At 40.3% G+C, this 19,540-nt stretch overlaps 1 protein-coding gene across 9 annotated transcripts in view; it reads right to left on the bottom strand.

Moving 5' to 3' along the window:
* Nucleotides 1-626: 626 nt before the first annotated feature.
* LOC101159603 (chloride channel protein 2) overlaps nt 627-19,540 on the bottom strand; it is a 130,237-nt gene continuing 111,323 nt past the window's right edge. For 3 of the 9 annotated variants that reach the window (XM_078956544.1, XM_023961222.2, XM_023961219.2), the window contains 7 exons: nt 18,981-19,051; nt 18,509-18,583; nt 17,056-17,085; nt 9,447-9,485; nt 7,972-8,076; nt 5,169-5,255; nt 627-3,195 (listed from right to left, as the gene is read on the bottom strand). In XM_078956544.1, the coding sequence (XP_078812670.1) occupies nt 3,001-3,195; nt 5,169-5,255; nt 7,972-8,076; nt 9,447-9,485; nt 17,056-17,085; nt 18,509-18,583; nt 18,981-19,051 (602 nt within the window). In that variant the 3' untranslated portion in view covers nt 627-3,000. The remainder of the gene's footprint in view (nt 3,196-5,168; nt 5,256-7,971; nt 8,077-9,446; nt 9,486-17,055; nt 17,086-18,508; nt 18,584-18,980; nt 19,052-19,540) is intronic. The other 6 variants (XM_078956542.1, XM_023961220.2, XM_023961224.2 and 3 more) reach the window with 3 other exon arrangements.

Raw genomic sequence — 19,540 nt, 5'->3', positions numbered from 1 at the left:
GGTGTCCAGAATCGAGGAGGACACCTCCTTCTGTCCTGAATCACTGCCTGAATGCTGATTCTAGAGGCGTTTAGGTAGACCCGTGATCCACGTCTCCCACATTCATGCAGCTTCTAAGCTTCCGTTCCAATTTTTTACTCTTTACAAAAAATACGCTTATTCATTAAAACAGTACAAAGTGAGATGAACAACTCTTTGGAACAAAGAGATTCCTTACAGGCAGATCATCAATCACAAAAGTACCAACGTTTTGTGTTGATGAAGACGCATCTTCCTCGGCCAGTCTGTCTGGTAAGAAATAAGATGAAACATCGGCAGCAATGGGAGAAGAAAAATGAAAAATCGATGGAAACAAACAGAACCGAATCAGCACATCCACGTTTGGTCTCCAGGGCAATCTGGTTTCCATGGAGACAGAGGCCCGCTGCTGCACATCATCCACGCCAATTATATATGTGAGCATATGTATAAAAGTGGCTCTCCACACGGCTGTCGATTCGTCGTTCATTCTGAAGAACACCAGGAGGCTTCTCTGGAAAGACCAAAGTTCTCAGCTGTTCTGTGAACAGATGACTTTTTCCGGTTTCATCTGATTTGTGATCATAGAGAAAACACAAGCCTTTAACTTCATGTTTTTAAAAACACATTTATATTAGTAGAAATGTTTTAGACAGCATATTAAATATACATATACAAATTATACACAGCATGAAAATCAACTTTAAATCATCAGATGTGACATAAATAAAAACAAATCTTACAAAACAAACCCAGGTCTCTTTCAGAAAGAGAGCACTTCATAAGTAAGGATAAGACATTAAATTATGATTCCAGGAATGATATTAAATATATTAATAAGCACAGTTTTGAACCTCATCTCAGTTCAAATTCAGCCAATGAATAAAGCTGTTTGGAAATGTAGGCACAAGATGGCCAACCTGCGTGGACGGCGTCCACTCCTTACATCCTCAGTTCTGTTTCAGTGCACTTTATAAAACAAAGGCCCCATGCAGTCTCTCATGCAAAGCCATGCTGCTCTTCTACAGCCATCACTGGGAAAATGAGGTGCTTCCAACCAAAATGAAATGCTCTGCACACAGAACTTGAAGTGTAGGAATGTGTTCTGCAGGAAGGACTGGGAATGCATCAAAAAGGAAAGAGTTGTCCCACAAGGGACACATGAAGGGGGACAAAGGTGCACTTTAAACAATATTATCTTAAGACTGCCTTCAAAATATTTCACAGGCATGGAAAAACCTGCCAAGTCATTTAGACAAAAAAAGATGATGATGGATCAGCATATGTGGTTTAGTCCAGATTCACGTGGCAGCGTCATATTCCTTCAAACATACTCATTTTATAAAACCAAAGGTGTAAATCTGCACCAAACCGCTTGCTCAAACTAAACTGGTCTCACTTTGATTCACCAAAAAAAAACAGCTGCAGAAAAAACAGAATTTCTCCCAGGATTATTAAAAAAAAAATCTATTTTATATTTTATAAGGTTGTCAGTTTGGACTGAGATGATAATCAGTGAATTATGGTCTGTCAGTGGACATTTATGTAATGTTTGTTTCTGAATTAAGTTGGTTAAATGAGCGGAAAAGAAAGAAAGAAGGAAGGACCGGGAAAAGGAAAACAGATCAATGTTTGTCTGTCAATAAACAGAGCGCATGCTGATCGGCCTGGAGCATTATGGGAGACATGAATTATTAAACACCAACTATGCTGTGCTATTGGTCATGTCAGGAAACAGAACCTACATAACTGTTAAAGCCTCCAGGACGAGATTAACTGGGCCCACGTTGATGCTGCAGAGATTTATATGAAAATCTGTCAAATTTCCTATCATGATCATGTATAATCCTATAAGAAACCTCATCTACATAGTCAAATCACTGCTGGATTATGGATCTCCATGATTGATTTACTCCTCTGGTTGAGTATCCCTACACTGATCCGCATGAATCGGTTCACAGATTTATAGTTCCTGATGTCAACATCTCGGCGGAGCTACATCTGTTTGGCTGCTACACACTAATGAACGTGAGATCAAAGGCGGATGCCTGAGAGAACCCAGAGCAGCTGGTTAGGTAATGACTTCTCCATTCTTTCACCAATCCATTTACTCCTTTGCTCTTTCTGCTTCCTTCCTGCCCCCCATCTGCCTCAACCTTGTCTGGACTTCTGATGAAGGGCTATGTTTAGATGAGGAGAAAACCTCCTCTTTTGGAGTGCATCACTCCAGGCGGTTTGCATGCATTTGCCTTGTGTAAAAGGCTGCGGCTACAGTGGTTTGAAATGGAAGCGAGAGCCAACAGACACGTCTGCTTGCATAGGTTAGATATAATCTTTAACCTGAACATAGAGACTTACAGAGAGGATGAGCATGTGAAGATGAGGCTACACATCACTCAGCCTCCTGGTTCTTTAATGCTCTTCAGCTGGACAAACCAAGATGATTTTTATTCAAACTCGACCACCTGATCTGTCAAAGCAGAAAAACAAAAAACTGAAATGAAATCTAAAACCAGTGAAACAAACTCCTATGACACTCCTGTCTACATCCACATTCACACTCACACATTCATAAATTACAGAGTTCTTCCTTGTCAAAACCTCTGAATTTCATTGCTTAAGTGGAAGACTCAGTCAAAAAGTAATTTTTGCAAATCCAAAGTTTGATCACGTCCCTAAGAAAACAAACAAACAAAAAAAAATCCCTTTTTAAAATTTCCCTCTAAATCCCAGCTTTGGACCCAAAGGTAAACGGAGAGCAGGGGGGGGGACAACGTGGCCCTCTCATCCTGGGGAGTGTCAGGCTGGGTCAGTGCAGGACTCCCAGACATGGAACCACAGAAGGAGGAGCAGACGAGGAGAAAAAAATCATCTCCACACTAAATATTGATCCTTGGCCCTGAGGATTTGGTTGGTGGTGTGGCATTGGAGATGAAAGGCCACCTCCTTTGTGTCCTCCACCTGCTCCTATTCAACCGTCCCTCACTGTGACTTCTCGTCGGACTCTGATGGAGTTTGTTCTCGTGGTAACGACATGTTCTTGTTGCGATCCCACAGCTTGTGAAGCTCTGTGGCCTCCGACTCACTGCTGCTGGTGCCACTGTCTCTGAAACTGGCCAGAGGGGGCCGCACCTTCACGCCTTTCACCGTCACTGACCCCTCAATGGCTTTACGAAGCTGCAGGAGAGACGAAGGAAAAAAAGGAGTTTAAACGCAACCAACGTCTGCCCTCTTCATCAGTTGTTCTGCTCGGCAATGGATAAAAGCAGGTCAAGAAACATTAAAACCTGAATAAATACAGACAGCTGAGGGTACCAGGTCGGTGTGAGAAGCAGAGAATTAGCCACAATAGATTCACCTGGAGACACAATAGTAGTTTAAAGCCTTTAATATAAATATACGTTAAACTAAATAATAAACGTTTTTCATCTATTATTATTTTGGTCTAATCATGTAGAACCTCACCTACTGACCCAATATTATCAGCCAGACCTCTACGGTCATCTGGATACAGTCTTTTCACAGTCCCTGAAGTCCAAACCAAACATAGAGATGCTGCATTCAGCTTCTATACTCCACATCAACCGTTTTTAGGCCACGGACCAGTTTAATGTCAGACAATGTTTTCATGGGCCAGCCTGTATGAGGCTGAAGAGGGCCTCCAGTTTCTCTTTACTTTTGAGGGTAACGTTTATCTTCATCCTCTGTAAAATATCTGCAGCTGCTTTAAACTGTATTTGCTCACTAGGTTTTATGCAGGAAATATTAAAATATGATATAGATTTTCTTTTAACCCATAGATGTCAAAGTGGAAGCTACCAAAAAAAAAAAAAAACAGATGCCAACTTCAGCCTCAACTGACTTTAAAAGTGCAATGAATAAAGAAAAAAAGTGGTCACTAAAACTAGTATTTTCTAAATGTAACAATAAACGTGAAACCACAATGTAACTAACTTTATAAGCAGCATCCTCGTAACATTTGACAACTGGTTGCAGACTAATATGTCATATTATTATGGTGTTTGGGAACAATTTGTCACAAGTAATCCATATTTTTATCCTGGTTTTTTGTCTGTTAAATGCAGATTTATTTTATTTTGAAGTCAAAAGCTCTTCTTCTGTTCACGAATTTCCAATCACGTTCGATTTTTTTGTTAGGTTGGAGGTTTAAATTTAACATTTACTGAAGCCGTTTTAAGAAAGATGCGGCTGTTTGTCAACACGTGACTGAGAGACTTGACATACTTCAAGAAGGAATTGGACGTAGTGGAGAGAATCTAGTAGATTTCCAAAGTAAAACTTCCTTCAGAATCAGATTATAAATACAACAGAAAAATATAATTTGTGTGGCCCGGTACCAAATGTCCCACAGACCAGTACCGGTCCACAGCTTGGGGGGTAGGGGACCACTGACTTCCAGAAAGACTTGAGATCAGCTGAAACACTAAGTTTATTTACTTTAAATTTCATGTTAACTTTCTTTTATTATTTAATTTAAATGATCATTCTCATTTTTTAAATATTTGTTTTAATAATTTAAGTAAAACACTTTGAATAGTCTATCTTTACAAAATGTACAAAGAAATTTGTGACTGTACCCCACAAGGATGTCTGACTCCAGTCCTCAAGCTCTAAACTTGTAAGAAATCCTGCCTTATCTGCTGCTGATTACCTGGATCAGGTGTGTTTAGCCAATGAAAAGCTTCATTGACAGATTAGTTGGATAACATGCAGGACACTGGCCCTGTAGGCCTGGAGTTTGACACCTGTGCTAAATAGTTAGACGCTGAGGAGCATCAGCAGCTCCTATCATCCATACCTCTCTGTTATCAGAAGGACAGAATCACTCAGCGCTTGGTTTGCTCGGGCCAACTTAGTCATTTGGCTAATGGGGTTCAGGATTTGTGTGACAGATCCTGTGGCAGCAGTGAGGAGGAAACAATGCAGGCGGTCAAACTGGAGTTCAGGTTTTCAGAACAATTGTAGGTCTGCTGACCATCTCCAGTACTTTAGTAGTTTGGTTGATTAGTGGAAATTAATGAAAGGCATCAAATAAAAGTTCTTTCAATTGTTGATTGGTAGAGTCTACATGAAATGATCTAGAAATTTCTACATAAAGTTTTTCTTATCACATATGAAAAGCCCCTCACCTCTTTAAGAGAGACGACGCCGATGAGCCGCCCAATGCTGGTGACGTATGCGTGGTCCAGGCCCAGCAGGGAGAAGATGGTGTGAGTCTGCAGAAGAACAAAGTGTTCAGGGAAAAAAAAACGTCTGAATATTTCTGAGCAGAAACATACTAAGCTGATTTCCTGCCAGCAGCATCAACTCTCCAAACAACCAACTAAACATTTGCCTTTTGGACTGGTGACTTGGCCTTAAACCTGAAGTTGTTTTATCAGATGTGAAGTTTGATTGGAAATCAATTTTTGCGATTTTCCTTAGTAATTTTCGGACTTTCTTGTTGAAGTGTAACTCGGCTGCTCAACATTTCTTCTTCTACTGTTAAATGTCAAACTCCTCCCTGACACAGTGAGGAAGGTTTGCAGGCATTAATGCAGCACTCATGATTTCATGAGTGTGTAGCTTTTCTCTGAACAGACCAGCTTCCTCCCAGCTCAAAATGAGGTGTGTATTTCGGGTATTGTTGAATATTCTGGGATTACGAGCACTCTGAAGCTTTTTCCTGGAATCCAGTTTCCATTTTCTTATCCAAATCAAAATAATTCCAATCCATCTTATTGGAGGTGTTGCAGTCAAATCAGAGATGTGTTGTTCCAATACAGTAACAATAACTGCAGTGAACTGCGGGGATGGAGCAGAGCAGCTCAGTGCTGGTGCCAGCTGGGTTCAAGTTACAATCCTTTTCTGTGTTTGGCAAATTTTCTCCATTTGGGACAGTAAAGCTTGATTCACACAGCCAAGTTTGAATGCTTTTAGGCAACAGGCAGCTGTAGTTTGACTCATCACCAGGTTTCCACTAAAGCCTGGAGTTGCTTCCATTAAGCAAACTGTCCTTGCGAGTGAATACGAGCTGTCTGCAGTGAAAAACGGTCAAACCTGTACGGGGAACCCAGGAGACCCGCACCAAATATCAAACCACTTTTTTATATGGTTATTTTGCAGGCAACACGTTGTAGTGAACTTTTATACAACACTTAATGGTAAGTAAGGGTGAAGTAGGTGAAATTTTCTTTTTTTTCAACCCCTGCCCCAAATCCTTAGCCAGGTGTTGGACTGTGCAAGGAGCCCGCTAGTGCTGTTCACTTAATAAGTGTGTTCTCTTAGCATGCAGCCTGACTGTAATAAAAGAAGAAACTGGAAAATCAGACGGTAGTTCGTGTGAACAATGGACATCCTATCGTATCACATGCACACCTAGTGCGTGCAGCAGTACTCACACCCTATTAATGACCAGAGTGTGGTGTAAGAGCACCATATGACAGCATTACCTGTATATCATAAGTGCACGTACCTTCCATTATCCTCACTTAATCACTTAAAAAAAATTATCCTCAATACTTTATGATACACTTACCACAATGACTACATTGGTTCAATTTTCATGACGCCCCTTGAGGTGGTCGTGCATGTCTCAAAGGAACTGCAAGACAAAACTGCACCCCCCCCAAGATGCAGCCGCTCCTCTCTACGACCCACTACGGACTGGGACAACCCAAAACTCTGTTCCGCCCACACAGGTCATCCCATTGTCTGAATGCAGGTGAGTAAGGCTTAATAATCCAACTTCATGCACGGCAGAAAAGGATCATTGGGAAACCCAGTTCTTGTTTAGAAAAGCAACTGGAATTCTGGAGCAGCAAACACCAAGAACACAAGTAGATGAAGGTTCTTCATCTGCTGTTTCTCAAGGGACATAGTCGTCCTCTGCAACCTGTCTGTGTGAGCCACACAGACGGTGGCAGAAGAGCCCCTCGCTGAAGGAGAGCAGCATGATTCTGCTGCAGGCGGTAGAAGGGGGTGTGAGACGGTGCAGGTCCCACTGTTAAATGTTTAAAGAGTTTTCACAGACTTCAGAGCATGATGGAGAGAGAAGGGAGCATTATGAATGGAGCGCATTAGGTGGTGCCACAGCCGCTGGCGAGCTAAAGTTCCTCTGTGCATGCGCTCAATTCAGCAATGCAGACCTGCAAGACCAAATCCCCTCCAGGGTGGAAATGTGCTGCAGTGAAAACCACAACCAACAACCAACACCTCCCCTTTTTTCCCACTGTAATCACATTTTCTCCTTTCAAAGACAGAAGTTTTATATTATTTAGCCTGACTTCCATCACCTTTGGACACAGTCCAACCTTTGCCATTGACTGCAGGACAAAAGTAAACTCTTTTAAAAGAAGGTTCACTGGGACAAACAGGGTTGCCATAAAAGCCTTCATTTGATGTAAAGAAGTGTTTTAACCAGATTTTATGATGAAGATGCTCAGTCTTCTTTTCATGGCTTCAACTGTAATTAAAAGGAACCACGACTTTATATTTGATCTGATTTTAGGTTTCTCTGAAAAGAATAAAGTCCAACCTCAGTTCTAATGTTTTCTGAACTACATTTTCTAAACGTTCAGTTTAACACGTAATCTAGGTTATTATGCTTGGTGACTCTGAGGAGCTATCATTGTCTGGAACATTTTCTGCCTTTAAGTTTGTCACTGCGATGGATTGGAGACCCGTTCACATTATACCCCAGTGATGGATGGATGGACAGACAGTAGATAAACGGAATTTAAGTCTCTTAAGTTTTTGCTCTTGAACAGTGTTTGATTACATGAATAACCTTTAGTAACTGGCGATGGTTTCAAATGTCCCTCCCCTTAAGCCTTTTTTGAGCCCTCCTTATTGAGGGCCGGGTTTGGATTTAACAGGAATTAAACCTTAGTGTTCTGGTTTTACTTTGCCTTCCGGATCTGCACATTTGAAAAATAGCAGCTGTTTTCAAACCTTATGCAGCGACGTGCGCTCCACCAGCTGGAATGGGGCGGGGTCAATCTTGCAGTTGTTGAAGTTGACCTGCTCATCAAGCTGCTTCTCTTCCCACTCTGTGATCTGAAAATTAAAAACAACAAACACATCAGTTTCAGGGATCTCCGATGCTTTGGTCCAGTTGCAGTAAATAAAGATTATGGCTCAGATAGAGAAAAGTCTATGATCATCAGAAAAGAGGGGGACTCTTTTAGGGATTAAAACAAACATGAGACTGAAAAAAAACATGGGGTGGAGAGGCCAGACGAAGAGAAAATGAAAGGTACTGTTGATGGATGAATTATAAATAATGTCATTTTCAAAAAATATTAGCTCCCAACATGGCATATTGGAAAACAGAGAAGTCACAAGGAGCAAACAGAGACTTCAGACAAGACAAAGGATCTCTGAAGGCTCACTGCATCACAGGAGTTTAATTCTACAAACTGATACACTACAAATATCGAATCTTAAGAAAGTAAAAAGACATTGCTTCAAGAAAAATTATCTTCTTTTTTCTCTCTTGCAAGAAAATTAATCTTATTAAGAAAGGTTTTCAAAAGCAAAAATAATCTTAGTTTTAGAAAACATGTCTTAGTGACTTGAATTTCTTTCTTAAAATAAGGATTCTTGGTAAGACCATTTTTCTTACCACATTGGCAAATGTTTTGCTTTTTTAAAGAAAATCTGCCAATAGGTTAAATTTCTTTAAACTTATTTCTAAGGGGCCTGTGTACAATTTTGCTCCTCTGATGATGTTTCTCAAAGATTTACAGTAGGAACATCATTTAAAGTGAGTGGATGAGATCAACAGAAAAAGCACCTATCAAATGGGTTATGAGTTTAAAAGAAGCATCCATTCTTGAATATTCTTCTTACAATAACATTTAGGTTTAGTCTTTTTAGAAGTTTTCTTTACTTTTAACCAAAGTCCTGGTTGACCCTTTACCTTCTCTAAAGCAAGCTGTTCATTTGCAGAACAGACTTCCTGTTTACAGGAACCTCAACAGAGCAAGCAGCTCAAAACAAGAACTCTCCCATCAGTTTACACAAGCATGTGATGCACGTTCAAGAACGAACTATACGCAAGTTTTTTGAACACGAGTATAGCCCCATGGTGTCTACACTGTACAAGCAGGGAGGGGCTTCTTCTACTTTTTTCTTTTTCTACTAAATACTAGCACATGTCCACTATCATTGGAAGAGGCAAGGTGCGAAATGCCTAAGCGGTGCAGATATTCTAAACCTAGCTCCAGGCTTTTTCTTTCACAGCTCTACTCTAATATATGAAAGAGATGGTATCATATAAAATCCAGCTGGGAACACATTGCAATTATTAATCTTTCCTTCATGATCAATTTTCAAACAGTTGGCACCTCCGTGAATAAAAAGAATGCCTGCTGTGAACGGTAGGTGTAAAGCTCTTTAACATGTTTGCAGCTGCATGTTCTCACCTCCCTGAGAGTCATGTCATCCTCCACGTCTCCATCGTCCTGAGGACAAAAAGCAACAGCAGAGTGATTAGTGGATGAAGCTCAGATCAGCCGTTAATGCGCAGAAACAAACTACCTTAATGTGAATGCCACAAATAGACAAGTAATGGAGTGTGATGATGAATACGAGCGACGGCCCCAAGTGTGTTATAATCTCAAATGCATTTTTGTCAAATTAAATTGTAGTTCTTCCCAATGCAAACGCGATGTTTCGCTGGTGCCTCCACCCAGACATGAGAAGCAGCGACTACATTGGAGTGATGTATGAGAAGTCAGAGCAGATGATGATTATAAAAAATGAAGCTGCTGCGAGCTCGGAGTTCACGGCTTCAAATTAACACAGCATCACCACAGAAAATGTCTCACAAGCTGGTTTGGACCTGCAGCTGCAGGTCTCCAACTGAAAAATGCAAATGCCCACCCTTGTGCACGTGCAACAGGTAGCAACATACCATTTCAGAGTGTTTAGTCAGGTATTTACTGAAAGCACCGGAACATATGTGCACGGGAAACAGAAGGAGGGTGAGCGTGACCCGGAGGATGATGGGAGCTCGGAGCTCATTTATCCTCATTGCTGTGGCGGTCGACCTGTTGGTAACCCTAGCAACTGTTGCTGTGGGATGCAGAGAGGGGCCCTACAGGATCATTATGCAGGCAGAGGCCAGACGTGCCGGCAGTTTAATAGACAAACTAAAGAGAGTTGAACGATGGACACAAACCAGACTTTCCATCACTGTTTGACTGATAAATGCTCCATACTAACACTCAAGTGAACATTTCAGTGAGGCAGTGGGGATATTTACCTGCTAGAACTGCTTTTAATGAATGAAAAAAATGGTAAAACATACAGGGAAGAGGAAATAGAGGAAAAAAATGTGTTATGTTTGCCAAACACAGAGATGAAACTGTAAATGCACAAGAGATGCTTTCAAAAATATTAGCTGTCCTGTGTGTTTATGTGTACGTGATTGTGTGTATTTGTGAGATGGAAAGAGTATGTTTTTTGTGTTGTGGAGTGACTGTATGTGTGTAATGGAGTGTATGTACGAGATGAAGTGTGTTTGTGAGATGTAGAGTGTGTGTCTGTGCGATAAAAAGTATTTGTTTTTTGGGATGTAGAGTGCGTGCTTTGTGTGATAGGGTGCGTGATGGAGTGAGTGTGTTTGATGAAGTGGGTCTGGGAGATGGAGTTACCCTATTTGTGTTTATATGACGGAGTCTGTGAGTGTGTTTGGATGATGTGTGTGTTCAGTTGACATCCTTCCCTTATTCTGCCTCTCCTACTGTCATCTACAGTATTTTCACTCAAACAGCAATAATCTCTCAGTCAGTCGACACCAACAGTGACAGAAAAACTGTTTTAATTATTATCTAACAGCTACAAAAAGAACAGATTTTAGAAATGGGATAAAACCTAGATTTATTTCCACAGCTTTTTAAACACTCCAGTAGCTTGATCCTAAACCCAAAGAAAGTTCCCGTTCAGTCATGAAGGATAATCATTAGAAGAAATCCCCCAGCCAACTGAGAAAGCTGTTTCTGCAAAAAAAAAAAAAAAACGTCTGGGATTTTCGAGTCAGTTTTGTTTTCACTACTATGTACACAGTCCTTCATAGTGCAGGCACACCAGAGAAGTGGTAAATCCAACCAATCTGTCTGACAGACAGGAGTGAGGAACAGGAAGGTGAGTTCAGGTAGATAAAAACCAAACATCAATTTTTCTTTTAATCTTTGCCCAAGTCAATGCATTCAATGTATATTTGATATTTAAGTTTTTCTTCTCCTTTACAGCTACTGGCCACTTTTCTACAACCGTTTCATGGTTTCTTTTTCCATCACCACCCTGTAAACATAAATGCAGAACTATTGGATCCATCTCTGATCTCCTCAAATCAGAAACTTATGAAGGAGCAAACTGGGAGAAATCAGCAAGACTATAAAACGTTGCTCTTAGTGAGGCAGGCGGAGTCGCGGCTGCATGTGCGTATGTGTGTATAAGCACACACTGATGTGTCGCTGTAATGACTCTGGTTGGTCATTTGTGTACTGCTACAGGGGGTCAGAGGTAGTTTAATAAGCTGCTATCTGCTGATCCAGTGCAGCTGCTGTGTGAGTTCAGCTTCCAGACTTTATGTTCAGGCTGATGCACAATTATTCAGAAAACTAGGGCAGAACCTTTTTTCATTTGCATGGAAAATAAAAAATAGGTTTCAGACATTAAGATGAAGACTTCACATTAGAAATAACGAGTCTCTGAAGAACAAATGGTAAAGATTCTAAACCTCCTCTAAACAGAGGAGCAATAAATTCATATCTTGTTTTGATTGCTCATATGTCTTTTGTCTGAATCCTCTCACATTTCATTACAGTGTGATCAAGGTCCTGATGCATTTGACCTAAGGATCCTTGATGTGTTCAATATGTTTAGATGCATACAGTATGTGGTCATGTGATGCATCTACAGTATGTACAGTAGGTGTGCGGAGTGTCAATATGGTGGATGCCGTTGGATAGTATGCTCCGGTTGATTTACAAACAAGCCAGATTATATCATATTTTTGTCTGTGGATTAATCCGTACACAAAGTACTACAGAAGAACACAACAGTTTAAAACATTCTTTATATATCTGTCCTCAAACCAACTAGTAAATCATTTTTCTGCCATCTGAAGAGTCTGAGAAAGGTGGTGTGATTTAAAAACCCTCAGACCGATTAGGAGCATCACCTCCTCCTCAATGATCATTCCTACATTTTCTTTTTCTGAATGATTCAGGAAGACGCAACATTCTGCATTCTGGACGTTTTTCTGCCTTTCATTCCATCAATGGGTTATGCCAGGGGTGTCCAACTCATTTTCACCGATGGCCACATCAGCATAGTGGCGGTCCTCAAAGGGCCAGATATAACTTATACATGTAACTAAATGTAATGAAAAATAAATCTAACTACTCCTTAATGTTAAATAACTCACTATTTATGTATTAAAACTTTCCAAAGTGACAAAAACAGTTACATCGAGAACATATGTTTGCTTGTTACTCTAGCTTAAATCCTTTTACATTTTGTCCGCTCATTAAAACCCACATAACTCCATTAATGAAGGATCAACCTGTCTAAGTGAATAAAGTAAAATAACAGAAAACTGAGCTAAAAATAACATGTATTACAGTCTAACATTTTACTAAAAAAGGCTGCACACAGCTTTGCATCCAACTGATGGTTTAATGACAACAATTTGTCTGCATACAAACATAAGACCACCAAACATTGAATAAATACAACAGCAGGTAAACATAATTATTATGTAATCAATTACAAAAAAAAAATATTTTAAGAAATTAAAAACTTGTATGCTCTCGCGGGCCACATTAAATGACATGGCGGGCCACATTTGGCCCCCGGGCCTTGAGTTTGACACATGTGGGTTATGCAATCTTAATAAATTATAAGCTTACTGAGTTTATGTTTTTAATTTCCCATCAGTCAGACAGAATACAAGTTTGACCAGCAAAGGTCTCTAAAGAATCTATGATCTTCTAGGAAATCTGAAATGTTGTAAACTGCAAAGACTTCATCAAACACTATTAATTGGATGTTTTCTGATCTGCTCCCAGACTTACGTGTTCACTGCCTCTTCTCAGAGTTCCTCCTAATGACCATTAGCTCAAAGCAGACTTCATTCTAAGAAAGACGTGCTGTCCGGCCTGAACAATGCATGAAAGATGTTCTGGGAACTTGAGCAGTCTGTTCACGTCAACTCACATCGCTCAACCTGTAGATGTTGTCTCAATGGATGATAAGGTTGTTTTTGTTCCCATTTATCTCACAAAAGGTGCTCATTTCTACCTTCAAAACCAAAATAAAACAAGGAAGAGGAAGTCTGAAAACACTAGACAAGGCACCAGTAAATGCCTTTACATAGGTTTACGCTGAAGTTTTTTGTGGATCGTCAAACCAAACGACAACACTTTCAAATTCAGACTTGTATATTAAATACAAGTTTAGGATTACAAACAACTCAACTGTAGAAGCTTTAATTTTTTAGCAAAGTCATTTTTTTAACCAAGAAATACAGTCATTAGCACACCTTCAGGTCTGTAGTTGTGAGACACACAAACGCACACGCAACAGCCTTAACGTGACAAAAACAAACGAGGACGCAACTTCTGACCAACACATAAATGCATAATGACAAATGAAAGAAAACCCTCCTAAGCAAAACAGTGCAAAACACTCAAGTCATCAATAATAAAAGGAGGTAGAGCCAAGGCCGCTGGAAAAATAATGAGAAAAAATGGCGAGGAGTGGCAGGGCAGCATCTATTCTGTGCAACAGATTACTGGTGTCATTTACTCTGCATCAATATTTCAGTCTGTATTAGACAAAGGAAGGAATTGGCTGGTGTGGTCTGATGTTAGAGACACAAACAGGTCCCCGAAACATCTTTAAGAAGACAAAAAAGAAATTAAAACAATAAAATAGAGAGAAATGAAATAAGGAAGATACACATTTCTTCCATTTATTCTTGTTAAATGACCTCAGATATGAATAGAAACAAAGTCAGCTGAATTTATTGGTTAATATAGCAATCTGAGGTCCATGTTTTTCTAGATTTAAGGTCATGCAGGGAGCAGCAAAGCTTTCAGCCTCGTAAGCTTTTAAACTTTCATAACTCCTGATGACAAGAGGAAAAACCCACAGGCTTAGATTACTGCACATAGACATGATTATATGTCTGCAACACTCTTTATTGCCTATTAGCTCATTGCAGGGCAGTAATAACTAACATGCCTTTTGGCCTCTTTAACACATCCACAAATTTATTGGACAGGTTCTATAGGTCTCACCACACAATTGAAGCTGTATTACCACCTTAAATCACTGCTACGTCATGACGGTGTTGGGGCAGGGTCCTCTGCTTTTATGGGGCTCTCTCTCGAACACCAACTTCCTCTGCATCACCTCAAAGCTGCTCCTGCTGTTAGATACTGATTGTATTAAGTCCTTCTACTTGCACTGCCGTCCTGTGATGTTTATCAGTGGAAACCTTTGAGGCTGATAAAAGTCTGTCCAACCTGCTGCTATGACAACACCAAGCACTTTCAGTCAATAAACAGGGTGAGCCCAGGAGAGTTGAAGGGCAGACCTCCATCTTTTTGAAGCAAAACTTGGGTTTAAACCAATTGACCTGAAATAATAGATCACCAAAAAACTGTGATAATGCAGTCAAATGTTGATGGTTTTTTCAAATTAAAACAATGTTTTTGACACATTAAAATTGAATCAATTGAATTTCATCTGACACTGTACTATGCTTTAGTCGCAACTGCCCTTATGGGTGGATAATGGTCAAACCTGTACGGGGCACCCAGGTTATCCACACAAACCATAAAGGTAGTAGATCGCTCAGTGAAGTGTATTGCAACATGTATACTTTATGATACATTTACCACACACATAACAATGGTACATTCTTTTTTTCACGGCGTTCCTTAAGGTGGCCCTACGAGCCAGAAAACTTTCTTTGAACACTTGATGCATCAGATAAAAAACAAACAACTGTCTGATCCAGTTCAAAAAGCCACAAATGTGTCTAATGAATCACAAAAATAAAGCAACATCTGAAAAACTCTTAATTCTGAGTTGAAATCCAGCTTGTAGTGTCTGCTGGTTTAACATGACATGTGGATTTGTTGGACATAAACCTCCTCAGGACCGGTGACCTTCTGTTTCTGCAATAGGCTGGTTCATTCGTGTTCACCTTCTCAGACAGACTCGGTGCTGCAGCAGAGACGTTTGTTAGAGACATCCAGACATCCTGCCCTCCCACAGTGATGAGCGACACAAACGCATTTTGTTTGATGAATCGCTTTCATTACAGCAAAAAACTGCCTTTTGTCATTGACTCGAAGGTGAAGTTGCCGCTCCATGTAAATGCTTTTGTGGTCTATTGATGCACAGTGACTGTCACTGCGAAGCCTCTGGGCTTTCCACACCCCCTAATCAGCTCCCCATGATCACAAACTTTGTGTTTTCCTCTCAACTTAAACTAAATTCCATTTTCTCTGCCCCACAGTTTATTAAAAACCCTCGCTGTTGGATTTTTGGACAATTTTTGTGGTAATTTATTGCTTAAAGATATAATTTCCAAGCACAGCTGGATATTAGTTTTGCGGGACACAGTTCATGATTAAAGAATGCAATATTGTCTGCGTTTGGATTTTTTGTTTTTTTTTCCATAAATTTGACACTAAAACCATGTAATTCATCACCTTTGAGCTGCGTGTTTCCACACAAACCCTGAGGAAACAGAAGAAAAATGACACGACGGCCATGCTCCCAAACGACTGAAGGAATGGACTGAAAAGGCTAGAGTAATGGAGGACTTTCATTGCCTCCAGTCCACATTATAGCTTTAATGTAGTTATATTACCAGAACAATATATGAAAATCTGAAGGAAGGATTGCCTGAGATCTTCTAATAAAATCAAGTGATGCAGATGACAAAAGAATACATTTTTAAAGTCTATGAATGTATTTCAAAAATGTATTTCTGCTAAAAAGTCAAAGAATCACTGAAAGTCCTTTTTCCACAGGTTTGTTTTTTCATCAAGCAACAGCTAAAACTCCAGGATTAATTGTAGAGACGATACCAACTCGTACTGATGGATCTGCTACCGTCAAATACCATCCGATATGAAGAATACACAAATGTGATTTAAAGGATAAAAGAAGACAAATGCTGGAGACCTGAACCATCAGTCATGATACAACTAATTCAAAAATTTCCTGCTGACTCTTTAAAAAAATATCCGTTGTGAAGTGAATCGCCTAAATAGGAGTAATGACTGTCTTTGGTTCGACTCTGCTGGTTTTTACAAGCTTTTCCAAAAAGTCCATTTAGTGTAAAAGCTGTTTAAAGACCCGCTGAAAATAATATTTTTGGATTTTAACATGCTCTTAAAGTCGTTTCTGATGATGGACAATATATAAAGGATATTAAGCTTGACATTGCATTTCTGACCTTTTCTTTATTCAGATTGTTGTGAATCAGGAGGGTACTCGAAAAATCAAGTTTGAAAAAGTAGAAAATGCCGCACGGGCTACAAGCCCCTGCTCTGAGCTCTCGGCAACAGTAATGGGAAGATTAATTTTTCTGAATGAACTACTGCTGCTCTGCAGAAACTATGTCCTAGAAAATGACACACATTTTTGAATGTTGGCTAAAAACTACATTACTATAATTAAAAGTCCCCTGAGAAAACTTTGAAAATAAATCAAAAGAGGATCAGAGTGGGACTTTAAATTTTGACAGTTTACAGAGGCCTGCTGAGGTGGCCTTCTGGATGCCTCCCTGAGGAGGTCCAGGGGGGCATATCCTGCTGGGACAAGGCCATCACTTATCCAGAAAATATCCCCAAACTAACTAAGCTTAGCTAATAAATCACCAAATGTCAAAACAATTTAAAATATGACAAAACATGTGTCGGGATACACTAAAAATATACAACTGTTGTGTGTTTGCGTCTAAACACTGATCCAAACGTTTGGAGAAATAAAGATGCTCACCGAAGGGAAACTCTTTAGGCCTGGCTCCTGCTAAGTAAATGACATTTAATGTAAAGAGTAAAAAATTGTATTCAATCATTGATGTTTCCAATTGGATGAATGTATTCTGAGCAAATCCACGTTTACGTGACGCCCAAAGGTTTTTGATCAGTTGAAATTGTTGGTTTTATGTTTCCATACAAGGATGGCTGATTTGGCAGAGTGATTTCACTTCAGAATTATTATTTTTTTAAATAAAATCATGCATTGGTATGTAAAAGGACAGGTAGAAACATCCAGGTTTCGGTTTGGGCAGTCTTTTTTCATGCATCATGCATCTGTCTCCTAAATGATGCAGTTCAACAGCCACAAAACCCGATAGAAATCCTCAAACAAACATTTCCCACTCAGAGTGTCTTCCCATGTTTAAATCAGTTTAAGACAGATGAAATGGGATCGCTGGGTCACTCCAGGAACAGGGCGGGGCCTGCTCTGGGAGGCAGACACTAATTGGACGCCTCAGGTGACTCAGCTGGTGATGGACGGAACGGCATGCTTGATTCTACAATGATCCTGCAAAACACTTGACCACCGTAAAACCACCGTTAGCCTGTATTACAACAAAAAAGCCTAAATAATAATTCTTTTTTGCAATTTTATTTTTCTGCTTACATAAAAGTTTTGTTCTTTTAAATGTATTTGGAACCTAAGAAGCTAGAGTGGGTATCTAAAAAGCTCTTTTTCCACATGTGTGAAAGCCAGAAGAAAAGCTCTGCATGATTTTAAGTTCTACAGTGTAAATTTAATTCTAACTCTTCTGGGTTTCACATATTCTAAAAGTTTTTAAAAAAATGCAAACATTAACTGATATAAAAAATAAATTTGTACTATTTGGTGGTTTATTAATAATGCTCTAACATACACAGGCAGCTATTTGACTATGAAACTCATTCAAGCCTGGAATGTCTTTTAAAATTGGCAAATTAGTGGTACAATAATTCAAAATTTTTTTGGGTTTGTTTTTTGCAGAATTTGCAGAAAAACATCTGTCAACATAGAAAAACTCAAAAGAAAATTGAGTTTTAAAGAAGTTCTAAATCAAGGAAACTGCAGAGCCTGTCTTCTGGCAGTGACTTTCTTAACCTTCAGAGCATGAGCCTTTTTCAGCACAGGCTTCTGCCTCCAGTGGCTCTTTGGTAGTCAGGTGTTCTGTATAATCAGACTCGTAGACACAGGTTACTCCTCATGATGTGAGGAACCAGAAACGGTGAGATGTCAGCGGTCATGGAATGAAAAGAACACAGAATTTGTTCTTCTCTGCACGATGGCCCAGACAGGCGTCGGCTGAGCCTAATCTCAGTCCATCGGCGTTTGGGATTAGCTTTGAAATGACTGTAACCTGACAGCCGACTGATTGGTGGATAAACCTGCAGCAGAGCCGTTTCCAGGCGTTCGGCTCGCCTGGATCTCTTACCACGATGGAAATCCGGACTCGTTTGGACGGCCTCCTGTGCTCAGGAGACGAGGGGCTCTCCTCATTGTTGTTTTTCTTCACAGGTGACCAGACAAGCACACAATGTTAACAAACCCAACCTCCACTGTGCCGCAGAACACAAGATTCACAGCAAAAACACCTTAAAGCTCCACCTTAAAAAGACAAAGCTGTGTGTCATTGAATCAAACTATTGGTGGATGAGTGCATGGGGGGGGGGGGGGGGGGGTCAGTTTGAAGTACTCCACCATGAAAAGCTGAGACCAAATGGAGGAGGTCGGACAGTGAGGCAGCTGGAGCATGTGTGCCTGCCTGAGTGGGAGGCTCTGTACTGCAGAGCGTGAAGGACTGCATGTGAGAGATAGCATAGGGTTGTGTGGGCGCTCAGTACGTGTGAGTGTGAGTCAGAGTGCGTGTGCCAGCGCTGGATGCATTCAGGACGTGGCGCTCTTACCTCCAGGGCTTCTGGGTCTGGAACGCCACAGAAAAGGTTCTTCAGCGCGATACCGGAGTTTTCATGTGGGCCTGAAGGAGACACAAATCTGTGTCAAATTCCCTCCTGACTCTGCAGCTCAAGTCGTACTTTAACTCTTGTGCTATCCTGTGACCCCACCCTTACATTGACGTGTTCTCCCTACCATGATAAAGGTGGATAAAGGTGAAGAGGATTTCATGTAATCCATGGACACCAGTGAGGTTCACAAATCATTGAAGAAAAACGGTTCAGCGCACTGTCTAGTGGGCCTAGATGACCCAACTCCCAATGTTAAAGTGCCTAGGATAGCACAAGTGTTACTATGCGTTTGCCATTTTTGCACTTTTAGTCGTATGTAAACATGATTACATTTTTATTTCTGTCACGCTACTAAATTAGATCAGTTATTGTCCCAATGTACTGATGAATATGCTAACAAATCACTGCATATTTTTTTTTTTTTTTAACTTGTCCTGTCCAACAGCTAGGCAGGCAGATGAGAGCTGAGGGCTCTTGTGTTGGACATATTTTACTTTAAC

This window comes from Oryzias latipes, chromosome 13 (genome assembly GCF_053564925.1).
Source record: "Oryzias latipes strain Hd-rR chromosome 13, Olatipes_Hd-rR_3.1".
NCBI classification, from domain to species: Eukaryota; Metazoa; Chordata; class Actinopteri; order Beloniformes; family Adrianichthyidae; genus Oryzias; species Oryzias latipes.
The sequence above is the reverse complement of the archived record's forward strand: the minus strand, read 5'-3'. Positions and strand labels throughout refer to the sequence as shown.